Source organism: Siphateles boraxobius, unplaced genomic scaffold, assembly GCF_051911475.1.
Source record: "Siphateles boraxobius isolate OS27281-9 unplaced genomic scaffold, OSU_SipBor_1 32, whole genome shotgun sequence".
NCBI lineage: Eukaryota > Metazoa > Chordata > Actinopteri > Cypriniformes > Leuciscidae > Siphateles > Siphateles boraxobius.
This window is the reverse complement of record NW_027508942.1, coordinates 1021455-1034289: the sequence shown is the minus strand read 5'-3', so window position 1 is coordinate 1034289 and position 12835 is coordinate 1021455. Positions and strand designations below refer to the sequence as shown.

The 12835-nt window shown below is 36.2% G+C and overlaps 1 protein-coding gene across 4 annotated transcripts in view; it reads left to right on the top strand.

Moving 5' to 3' along the window:
- LOC143700786 (RNA polymerase II elongation factor ELL2) overlaps window positions 1-12835 on the top strand; it is a 43379-nt gene that overhangs the window by 28045 nt on the left and 2499 nt on the right. For 2 of the 4 annotated variants that reach the window (XM_077194423.1, XM_077194421.1), the window contains 6 exons: window positions 4379-4611; window positions 6453-6577; window positions 9289-9409; window positions 9768-10209; window positions 11631-11694; window positions 12065-12236. In XM_077194423.1, the coding sequence (XP_077050538.1) occupies window positions 4379-4611; window positions 6453-6577; window positions 9289-9409; window positions 9768-10209; window positions 11631-11694; window positions 12065-12236 (1157 nt within the window). Of the gene's footprint in view, window positions 1-4375; window positions 4612-6452; window positions 6578-9288; window positions 9410-9767; window positions 10210-11630; window positions 11695-12064; window positions 12237-12835 lie in introns of all 4 variants that reach the window. The other 2 variants (XM_077194422.1, XM_077194420.1) reach the window with 1 other exon arrangement.

Genomic DNA, 12835 nt, shown 5'->3' with positions numbered 1-12835 from the left:
AGAGTTACCCACGGGACACTGCACTTATTCGTAATCACAAAAGTTTATTATTTGCATTTGCTTTTAAGCCTTGCCGGTTTAACATTTAATTTGCGTGCTGTTCTAACATGCGTTTTTTTTTTCTTCTGTGCTGGTACACACCGAGCGCGAGCGCACTAAAAACCTGTCAAGCGGAGCCCGATTACTGGACTTTATCTAAATTGCATCTGATTGTGCAAATACTGTCAAATATACACAGGGTTTACATAAACACAGTTGGTTATGTCTAAAGTGAAAGTAATAAGTTGCGTCTGCCACTTTGTTAGAAGTGGGACAGCAGCCTATAGTACATGGATAGTTAAAGGGATAGTTCACCCACAAATTATATTATTTACTCTCTCTCCATGTATCAATTTCTTTCTTCTGCTGAACAAAAAATAGGATATTTTGAAGAATGTGTGTAACCAAACAGTTGCAGGTCCCCATTGAAAAAAAAAAATACTATGGAAATCAATGGGGTCTATCAACTGTTTGGTTACACACATTCCTCAAAATATCTTCTTTTGTGTTCAGCAGAAGAAAGAAGTTCATACACGGAGAGTGAGTAAATAATGACAGAATTGTCAAGGGTGAACAATCCCTTTAATGTTAATAGCCTACATTTATTTTTGTTATCTTGTAACAGGTCCACCTGATTCTGATCTGTTAATTTTATGTCTTAAGTATTTAATTTAATATTGTCCGTTTTGTAATTAAATTATATATATATATATATACATATGATACTGTTTATCTAAAGTTAATTGTTCTGCACATTTGCATGCAATTTTTTTTAACAAAAGCAGGTTTGCTGCTTTATGTTTACAATGTTTACACCACATTGAGTATACCAATTAGTACTGTAAGACTTTGAATATTAAAGTGCAAAATAAGACCTGGCCACTATTGTGGGTTTGCTACTGTTACAATTTGAAACCGTATAAGGGTTAAAAACATCCCAGGCAGACATTGATGTTAGCAACACAGCTACAACAAAAAAAAATTGATAATGGGTCTGGTTTGTAGTCTGCGAATAATCAAGCATTGTCAATCATATTGGCGGCACCATGGGCCCCCAAATAAAATTCTGCTTAGGGCCCCATAAAGGCTTGGGCCGGCCCTGCGGCCCACCACTGGTCATCATGTGTTTGTGAATACACAAACATTTTTATAAACTAGCTATACACTGTAGTATTAACTATAAGCACCTTTTATCTATGTTTCACTGTTGTGGCATATTCGAACATGCAGGCATGATTAAACAAGTGTTTGTGTGGTAAAACAATTTGATTTTGGAATTTGATTTGATGAGATTGCCTGTAAGGCTAGATTTGATTAAATGTTTGATGTTGGAGTTTTGTGACATCTGTCTACAGTTCATACAGTATTACCCCCCCCCCCCCCCCCAAAAAAAAAACTGTAAAGTATCTTGAATTTTTTTGCAGATAGAAAGCGCAACATGTTTAGGCGTCAAGAGGAATTCAGTACTTTGTGTTTTTTCTCACTCTTGTTTGTCAGCATGTTGGACTCAAACATTCCTCATAAATAGAGTCATTGTTCTCTCAGCTCCATGGTTATCCCAATACACCATGTAGTCAATACAACTGTGGAAATGTGAAGACAGCTCTTTTAAGTATAATGAAATGTGCCAGCTTGTGCGATAGCAGAACTTGTAACAGAAAAAATTGGTTGCACTTTATAATAAGGTGTCTGTATTACAGTGAAGTGATACATTTAAGTACTGAGTAATTTAATTACATGTACTTACTATTGGGTTAGGGTTTGGTGTTGAGTTAGTTTTGAAGGCTTAAAGAGATTTTTTGACCCAAATGTTTTCACTTTTTTAACCACCTTAACTTCTTGTTACCAAACCTGTGTGACTTTTTCTTCTGCAGAACACAAAAGAACATTTGAGAAATTTCAATGGAAGTCAATAGTCGTCAAAACTAAATATTTTCTTTTGCGTTCCATAGAAGCAAGAAAGTCATACGGGTTTGTAACAACACGAGGGTGAATAAATGATGACAGACAGTACATCTTTAGGTAAACTTTCCCTTCAAGTTAATGTGAGGATTGCTTAAAATGACTTAACGTAAAATTAATTTGATTTAACCCAGTGCATTCTGATTTTAACTCGCAAGACAACAGCTAATCGTTTTTGCAGCGACAATAAAGCCCTAAAGCAGTATAAATGGACACATGAACGTTATGTAAAACTGGATGTGCACAGAAGCATAGCAGTCACTGTATGAACAGCTTATGCTTCACTTTGTCCTATTGCAACCTACAAAGTACAGCTTAAACTTCTAATAAGATTAGGTATGCTTGATATCTATTAGCACTCCTGTGTCCTGCTGGCTCCAGGTGAATTAGCACCCTGGTGGGAAGATGGAAAGCAGAAAAAAGGGCTCTATTTTAGGTGCTTCCGTTTCCACAGCTTAGATATTTGTGCAGGAGAGAGCAACGTTTACTGTCAGCTCTCTTTCACACTCTGCGGCCCGCCTGGTGCACGGCAGATTCAGAGTGCACATCAGGAGAATGGGTCATACGAGTGCTACGGGGGCTGTAATGTTTACTCAAAGCTGTATTTCCTAAAGTGGTCCAACGCTTGCTGTTAACACTACTGTATGTGCGACAGTCATCTGTCACTCCTTCTCTGTTATGTATGTGTCTAATTTCACCTCAGGGCAGCTCGGTTTTGTTTTGCGTAACGAGAGCTTTGGGATTTGAGTGGCCCCAGAAGTTCTGTGCTATTTGCAGAGCTCTCGGTTTATTTTCAGTGCTAAAGAGGCAGTCGGGTTAAGAAATAATCTCTCAGCCAGTTTTATGTCTCTTTTTTAAGTCTTATCAGATTCTGAGCTTGTGTTAAACTCTTGTGAAGACGTCAAAATGTATTAAGGAATAATAAGCATTACTTACAAATTGTAGTCCACTACTGACAAATCACATGAAAAAAATTAGAGTTAGTAACATAATTTATTGCACTTTTAGGTAATGTGAACGGACTACTTTTTGATTACTTGTGACCTAACTTGTTTTCACATAGATTTCAGCAGGAAAGTCTTGTACTATATATTGATATAAAAAATAGAAAGAGAAAGAAAATATATTCCACTTAGGGCTGGACGATATTGATGAAAAATGCAACATGCGATAACTCTTTAAATAATGCGATACTTGATATGTGATACGGTAATGCTTTAAGTGTGTAAAATAAATTTCAATTATATTTAAATATATTTGAAAACTTGATATGTGATACGGTAATGCTTTAAGTGTGTAAAATAAATTTCAATTATATTTAAATATATTTGAAAACTTGATATGTGATACGGTAATGCTTTAAGTATGTAAAATAAATTTCAATTATATTTAAATATATTTGAAAACTTGATATGTGATACGGTAATGCTTTAAGTGTGTAAAATAAATTTCAATTATATTTAAATATATTTGAAAACTGAAAATGAAATAACCAACATTCAGTACATGTTTTACATTATTTTTGTGAGAAGAAAGCATCCCTACAACTTCTGAAAGTGAACAGCAGTGTTTTACTGTAGCATTACATAAAAAGTAAGTGTCATTTACTTTAGGTTTATTTAACAACAGAAATGTAATAATCAAATGTAAAAATAAAACACTGCTTAAGAATCAGTGTATATTTAATACATACAGTGAAGACTATCAAAGTTACAAAAGTTATTCCGTCAGGAGTGGGTAGAGATTTTCTCTAATGTTGTTTGATTAACATTAAGCATACAAACGGAAGCGGGTTTATTAGGCTGCTGTCACTTTAAGACCTGCACGGATCCAATAGTTACATGCGTACTTTCTTTCTCAACTGTTTACTCCACTTTTAGATATAAATGACTGTGTTTACGTGAATAGTCACCTAGGTGGGCATTTTGAGATAATTTTGTCTGTATTTGGCCATATAAGTTGCGGAAGAGAACTGAAATCAGATTACACGCTGTCTGAGAGGCGGCTTCCTGTGCGCGTGAGTACTTTGCTTATGGCGCCTAATAACATTAAGCATGTCACATGTATGTAACAGTCATGTGTCTAGTCTGTTCTCTGCTGTCTGCATAGGGCTAAAACTTAGACTTCTCGTAATCTTTTGAAGTTTTAAAACCATTCAATTATCGTAAGCCATTGCAATATGCATATTGCGATATGTACATTTGCGATATTTCTATAATTTTCATATATCGTGCAGCCTTAATTCCAGTTTCCATAGTTTCAGTTCTTACCCTGCACCGAACATAAGGTACATTTTTTGGTTTACAGACCAAGTAATGATATTGAAAAACATTAGTGACCCTCTTGGTGTTTTTTTGTTTTGTTCTTCCCTTAGTAGTGAAGATTAAGAAGAAACAAGGCCTGCCTACAAGCTCTGACAACATTAATAGACATTCACCCAGCAACAAGAGGAGTGGTGCACCCAGCTTGGTGGCCCATAGGGCCTTGAAGGAACGTGTCATTCACATTCTGGCCTTAAAGCCCTACAGCAAGCCAGAACTACTGCTCTGGCTGGAGAGAGAGAAAGCCAGCCCCAAAGACAAGGCCGACTTGAGCGCTGTGCTGGATGAGGTAAAACACAAGTGCACGGCATGCTACAATGCAAATGCTCAACAAACAAAATATTTATAATATACATGCATGTTTTGGTATTACTGTGCTTTTTAGTATGAATTAGTTTCAATTTGATTCTACTTGTGCCATATATAAATATCACTCTGTTTTAAAATAATATTTCTGCTTAATTTACATTACATTTCAAAAGTTTGGAGTCAGTAAGATTCGTTTCATGTTTTTGAAAAGTCTCTTTTGCTCACCAAGATTGCATTTACTCGATCAAAAATACAGTAAAAACAGTATTGTGAAATATCATTACAGTTTAAAATTACTGTTATAAATATTCCAGTCCTTGATGCTGATTGGTTGAGCAGCGTTCAAAGCCGCTGTAAATTACTCAACAAACATACACCTGTGACCGCATTACATTAGTATTACTGCCGTTTGTGATTCTTTGTTGCTGCATGTGTTGCTTGGCAACCTCTTTGGAACTACATTGATTGGCAGAGGAATGAATGTGGTTATATACACACTTATATATAAATATAAGTTATATTTTTTGTTTCTGGTGTTTATTTTATGAATGAAATAAATAATAAAATAAATATTTTTATGGAGTAACCGTTTTATAAAAGCAATAAGCCCCTTGAAGCCATGTTGTACAGTGAATTTAGAATAGCTAAGGGGGTTTTAGCTCCACTTCGTGCCTAACAAGGGGCTTATGCTTCAAGGGGCTTATTGCTTTATTTCTATTTTAATATATTTTAAATGTTATTTATTTATTTTTTGGCAAATCTGAATTTTCAGCATCAATACTCCAGTTTTCAGTGTCACATGATCATTCAGAAATCATTCTAATAGTCTGATTTGATTGAAACTGCTAACTCATAAGCTTGTTCAAGATTGTTTGATGAATAATTTTGACTTGACTCAATAAAAAGAACCAGTTCATAAGAGTCATTTGTTCAAAAGATCGAAAAATCACGAATTGCACTGTTCGTTATTGGATGCAGGAAACACTTACTGCAAATGTAATTAACTAAGGCCACCCCACAAGATGATATCTGACCATCTGCGTATGCATGCATACAAAGTTTTCCTGGATGTCGCTCACGGAGGCTAGATTTTAACTTGTTCCAAGTTTTAATTTTTGTCCCTTTCGTGACCATTTTAGTTATAGTCTGGAGCCTGTATAATATGTTGTTAATTAAAATTCTTTGTCAGTGTAACATTCTGCACCAGTGCCAAGTTTTTTTTTTTTTATCTCTCCCATCAATCCTACTTCAGAAAACACAGTTCAGTGCTCAGCTTGCACAGATAATCTAGTTTATGTCCAGAGCTGCTTCCCTATTGCATTTGGGCAGGCGAGATGGCCGTGGCTGATTTTGTCAGTAGGTTTATTTGCTGAATGTTTCCTGCTGGGTTTATTTTCAGGAGTTCCTGCGCCGTCAACAAGGGGAGGTTGCGGTGCTAGCGGTAGCAATTAGCTACCTTGCCTTAATGATATTTCGAGAATGGATCATGTTTTGACAGAGGGTTGAGCTGGCTTCATATCCCATTTGTAGAAGTGCTCTACAGAACGTCCTGTGCTGCAATGCATTTATGGTTTCTGTTTTACATTTACGAGCTCTGAATTGAACTAGTCTTCTCTGGATGTATTTAAGAATGTCCTTAAAAGGCCTATCGTATGTTATTTTTCTTTCGCGGAAAAAATACTGAAGGTTCATATTTCTTCAAAAAGATGCTGACTGATGGAAAGCAAAAGTCCCTCTTGAAATATTGTCTACTTTAGTGCATTTGGGAACAGAGGGCAGTTTCTGATTAGGAGAATAATTCTATTGTGTATTTCCTTTCAGGTGGCTAAACTCAATCCCAAAGATCACAGCTTTACTCTAAAGGATGATTTCTACAGACATGTGCGGAGGGACTGGCCCGGCTATGTGGAGGAAGAGCGCCAACTCATTCAAAGGGTGTTGGCAAGGTACATTTTCTCAGTTCTTACAACATCATTTTTATCTTTTTGTAAATATTGCCGTTTTAGTGAGTGAGACCCTAATCTACCATACTTTAACTTACTATATCTTTGCTTTTCTTTACTCTACTTCCAACCTTTTTTTGTCTTGCATACTCCCACAGCCCAATTACATTTTTTTACAACTGCTTGGACACATTTCTCAATACTTTATACATTCTCAATACATTACGCAACTCTTCACACAGTTCTTCTAACCAACTTTTGGCTTGGCACAGCATTTAATTTCACATTCAGAATGTTCTTAAACTATCAAAACCCTAAATTAATGTCACAAATCAGACCATTCTTACATTAGCACACTAGCAAAGTTTCCGCCCAACAAACACACTTTGTCACTCAGAAAAACAATGACCTAAAAAACACTGACTAGAGGTAGCATTACACATGTTTTCTTTTGACAACTTTTTTTTACAAAACAAGAATGACACTCTAATTTTGAGAATCCAGTGCGTGTATATTACATGATCCATGCTTACATTACAGTACAAAATTATTCCTAAGTTTGCCCTTTTGTAGAGATGGTAAAGAAAGTGAAAAGACTCACACTTGTGTAAGTGTTCAGCTACATTTAATTGTTTTAATTGTAGGGTAACATGAGGGAAGATGCCCAACTTAAGAAAAGTGCATTTACTTTTAAATTTTTAGCATATTTAAGTATGTTTAGCATGTGCACGGCGATGATGCATCAGCCAATGAGTTATTATAGGAAATAAATAGAAACATTTGCTTATTTAGTTGTTATAGAACAAAATGTAAAATTACATCTTACCCCAAGGGTCTAACTTGATCTTTTTACTTCAAAATAAAAATTCGATTCCTGAGAGGTCAACTAATGCGTTAAAATGTAAAACTAAAACTGCAGTGATTTCATCAACTTTTCAGCGAGTATGCATGATAAAACACTGAAATGAATAGGGTTCATTGCTGGAACTAATGGTTATTTGGAACTATTGGCGTTCCACGACACGCATTACTTCCACATTCCTCAATTCCCATTGAAGTCTACGGGAGTGTCGCAAACTAAATTTTGTTTAGTTTAGGTTTCTTATCTAATATTTACATTTTATTTTATTTCAGCTTTATTTCAATTAGTTTTAGGTAAGAATGATAACCCTACTTACATGTTAAGCTTTCATAACAGTATTATTTCCCAACTTTCTCTGACTAAGAAGTGCTGATGACGTTTAGTACAGTATTGTCATCTGGGCCTTGCCCCCGCAGTCTGCAGAGATGATGTGTTTTGGAGGCCCTATTAAGTATGCGTTTCAGCACAGATGATGTGGTTAATAGGCCTGTCTGAGCAGGAAGCCATGCGATTCACTGTGCTCTTCAGTGGAATTATGCTGAAAGCTTCTGTGCAGCCGCATTCAGTCCCGGAACAATGGGGGAATAAACGACAGCCATCCTGCCAAATACGAGCTTGGCAGTCGTGTTTTTGGGAGGTTTTCAACACTCCGCCTAACTGACTGTGTACTTCAGTTTCTCCTCTGCCTTCACCTCTGCCTCTCGATTTTTATGCGCACTGCCAGTCCAAGGGTCGTAATGGGACGGCTCAAGATGCTCTTGCAATAATCCCCAGGATGGGACTTGCACAACATGTTTGCTGAAACGTGCTTCTGTGCATAAGTTTGTGGTCAGAAATATTTTAAATGTTTTTGAAAGGATTATGCTCACCAAGGTTGCATTTATTTAAAGTTATACTGTGAAATATAATATATTTTATAATTTAATATATTTTAATACGTAATTTATTCCGGTGATACAAAGCTGAATTTCAGCATCATTACTCCAGTCTTCAGTGTCACATGATCCTTCAGAAAGTCATTCTGATTTGGTGCTTAAGAAACATTTCTTATTATCAGTGTTGAAAAGTTGTTCTGCCTAATATTTTTGTCGTTTTTTTAAAGGATGTTTTGATAAATAGCTTCAAAAGAATAACATTTATTTCAAATAGAACTCTTGTAACAATGTAAGTCTTTTCACCAATTTAATGCAACCTTACTGATCTCAAACCTTTGAACTAGTGGTTTGTTTTACTATCTTTTTACATTTATTTATTAGTTTAATATCATTTATAAATAAAACATATTTTTTTATTTATATTTGACTATATATTCCACAGTAGTCCAGCAGGTTTGTCAGGACGCTTATGAGGAACGATCCTCCGTGTGATGAAAGGGCAGCTCTATAAGAGGAAGGAGCTGTAGGAAGCAGATTGCCAGAGGAAAGTTCCAGCAGAGTAGGAATGTCTCTGGCACCATTGTTCTCGTCACTGGACATTTATCGAGGCTTTTGCCAGTCACACTGCAGATGTTATCAGTTACCCGGAAATGCTAAGCTAGACTAACAAGCCCCGGCGCTCTGACCATCTGAACTCTTTACAGCAGTATAAGTGTTTTTACAGTCCGCTCAGGAACGACCTAACCTGATTATCACCCGAGCAAATCCTAGACCTTGATCCTGAGCCTTAAATGTCTTCTTGTTTAGGTCCTTCAGTAAGCACAACTGCACCTATTTATAGCTTTCTGGAACAAGGAAGTTTATCTCAACTTGGGACATTTCACAGATTTGTTTCAGATTTCAATTAGCAAAGGTTTCCTGATGGCAAGCATGCAAAGAATGACATTTTGACAGCGTCACACTTTCTGATTTTCCAGAAAACTCCAGCCTCTCAGCGGCAGCAGTAGCCAGTTGAAAAGCTTCCAGTCCAGCCATTCATTCCACAAAACCTCTGGGGATTCTCCATCCCAACTCAGCCCTGTCAAGAATCTCTCCATGGTAAATATGCACGTATAAAAAGAAGTGCTACTTTTTTCCCCTGTCGCTCTGATTTGAAAGCTTTTGCATGTTGAATAATCTCTGAAATGGACTAGCAGGTTCTTATGTGCACATGTTTGTCGTTGAATATGTGATTTATTTACCTGAGATGAGTGAGAAGAGCCTCCCTTTTTCTTTTTTTTCCTTTTCTTGTGAAGATCATGCTTGGCGCCGTCTGCTCTTTATTTATGGAGATGCTGGAGGCGCTTCAGTCACGGCTGTTTGCAGGAGCCAATTAAGCTCCTGGTCCACACTATTGCTAGTTGTCATGCTGTTTTCAGCAAACTTTGTGAAAGTCTCCTTTTTTTTTTATTCCCAGAAACGCCCAGTGCCTTCCGACCATCTAGAAAGTCAGACGCCGAAAAAACAACGTTTATTAGAACAGAACATGCCCTTGCAATCTCCTTCCAATGGACATCTCAGCTCCTCCATGGGCCGTAGCTCTTCTGCTAATGGAAACACAAGTTTGCAAAGGGGGACCAATACAGCCCAGCAGAGCCCAGATGGTCTTTACCAGCGGCACAAGCTCAGCGAGTCCAACAGCTTGCCCAAACCAGAACAGCCAGAACCAGCACAGCAGCCTCCCACCACCCCCAAACACACAAGAACTGAACCAGAAATCCGCACTGACCAGCAGCTAGCGAACGGCCAGCACAAAAAGAAGAAGTCCAAGAAGCATAAAGAAAAGGAGAGGGAACGCTTAAAACCTGCGTGGGCCGAGACCAGTCCCGACCTCAAACAGAACCAAGAAAATATTAATGGTGGGTTTAAAAGGAAATATATTGCAATTATATTGGTGGATGATATATTATTTTCCGAGAAAGTACTATATACACCACACTAAAAGATTAGGGGTCTGTAAGACTAAAATAATAATATAAAAAAAATCTATTTAAAAAAAAATGCTGTTCTTTCGAAATTTCTATTCATCAAATAATCCAAAAAAATATTCAATATGGATAATAATAATAAATTGAGCATCAAATCAGCATATTAGTATCATTTCTGATCGACTTTCAATTAAGACTGAAGTAATGATGCTGAAAATTCAGCTTTGCATCACAGGAATAAATTACATTTTAAAATGTATACAAATATAGAAAAGTGTTATTTTAAATCATACTACTATATCAGTTTTTTTTCTTACTTATGAAATTAATGCAGTTTTGTACAGCATTTAAAACATTTAAATATCTTACCATCTCCAAACTTTTGAATGGTAGTAGTGTGTATAACTAGGAAAGTTAAATGATTATCAATACCAATAGTGTAATTATAGCCCATAATACATTTTGTTATGGTATATTTGCTGGTGTCATTCACACAGGATGGGTTTTCATATTCTTCAGTCTTTGATTTTATTGAAATTTATTCTTTAAAATAAATATTATTTTAAAATAAATTAAATAATTTAAAATAATACATTTTATGTATTATCATTATTATTTATTAACATAAAGGGATTATTTAACAGCTTTTTTTAAGATCTTCTGTTAATCGACCAAGAGATTTTGGAATCTGAAAAAAAAAATTGTATAACATGAAACCTTGACGTTCAATCACTTATCATCCATTTAGGTTTATGATAATGCTTGTTACATTGTACAATGTCAGGCAGTGATATTAGCAGGGATTGTGGTGATCATGATCAATATTTACTTGCACTGCCATAAGGGCAATGGAGTCATTGTTCCTCAGAGGGCATTTCCCTAGTACATGTTTTCGATGCTTCATAACTCCTATTACATAAAAGAAAAACAAAACACCCTGTCTCGACTCTGCCACTGCAGTTATTTCTCAGAAGTAACTCACTGCAAGATGCTTTCATTTCAAGTGAAATGATGGCGAAACAGGTTCAGACATGTCAAGCAATTCAGGAAATGTTCCTGTATGCTTGTGTGTGAATGCACAGATGTGTGTGTGTGAGGTGCCTGCTTGCCTGCGCCCTTCCCTAGCGCTAGTGTGGATTATTAACTCGCTAACAGCTGGCTGAACCACTGTCAAATGTGCAGAGCCCACTTTGACGGCTGGCTCAAGATTGACGTCTTGTCAGCATCGACCGCCCTCCACGTCCCTTATCGCAAAATTTGATAAATGACTCCATCAGCCCGGGCAGCATGATATGTTTGTTTTGTGAGATTATATAAACCTTTTTATGATTCTTGTCTGTGTTAATGTGTAGACCACGAACGGCCCAATACACCTGTCACCCGTGCCTCGCCTGATGAGCTGCCTGACTATTTATTGTAAGTACGGCCAGATTTCGGCTTTATTTTACTGCTTTGTGCTTCTGTATTTATTTACAGGTGGAGCATGTCTGTTGATTTTTATCATAAATGAATGAAGGAAACGAAAATGAACAGTGCTGCACATTTAAAGCTATAGTGCTTGATTTTACAGACTAGAATTGAAGAATAAAACAAAAAGACATGTTTTTACTGAAAAATTATTTGATTTTGAACTGTCAAGGGTCACAAACAGCACTGATCATTTCAGACAAACGCCTTAAGAATGAGAATGCACATTTATTTTGATATGTAGTGCCACCTACTGGTTTCTCTTGAACTATTGTCACTGTTAAAATGGTTTAGTTCATTAAGGAACTTTTCTTTTCAGAAAATACAACACTATTACAGACTCTGAGCAGCGACAGAGGTTCAAAGAGGATTTCTGTGCGGAATATGACGAGTACAGAGACCTTCATGAACGCATAGGGAAAGTCACGGAGATCTTTGTACAGTTGGGCTCTAAGATAAAGACACTGTCTCCTGGGACACAGGAGTATAAGGTATGGAAAAATACATCATATACACTACCGTTCAAATGTTTGGTGTCAGTATTCTTATTATTTTTTTTGAAAGAAATTAATACTTTGATTCAACAAGGATGCATTTAATTGATCAAAAGTAACAGTAAAGACAATATTACAAAAATAGATTTTCTATTCATTAGACGTTCCTGAAAAAAAAAGTATTACGTTTCCAACATTGATAAGAAGAAATATTTCTTGAGCATCAAACTTGCAAATTGTAATGATTTCTGAAGGATCATGTGACACTGAAGACTGAAGTAATGATGCTGAAAATGTAGCTTTGCATCGCAGGAATAAATTACATTTTGAATTATATTATCATAGAAAACAGTTATTTTACTATATTACTGTTTTACTGTATTTTCGAACAATAAATGTAGCCTTGGAGTACATTTTGATGAGACTTTTTTCATAAGCATAAAAAAATCTTACCAACCCCAAACTTTTGAACGGTACTGTCCTTTTTTAATGCAACTTTAATACCTCATTTTAAAAGTCACTCGTGGCAGCATGTGTCCGTGTTTTACAAGATAATTCCTTGGCAAACTTTATATAACAGTTACATAATGCATGAT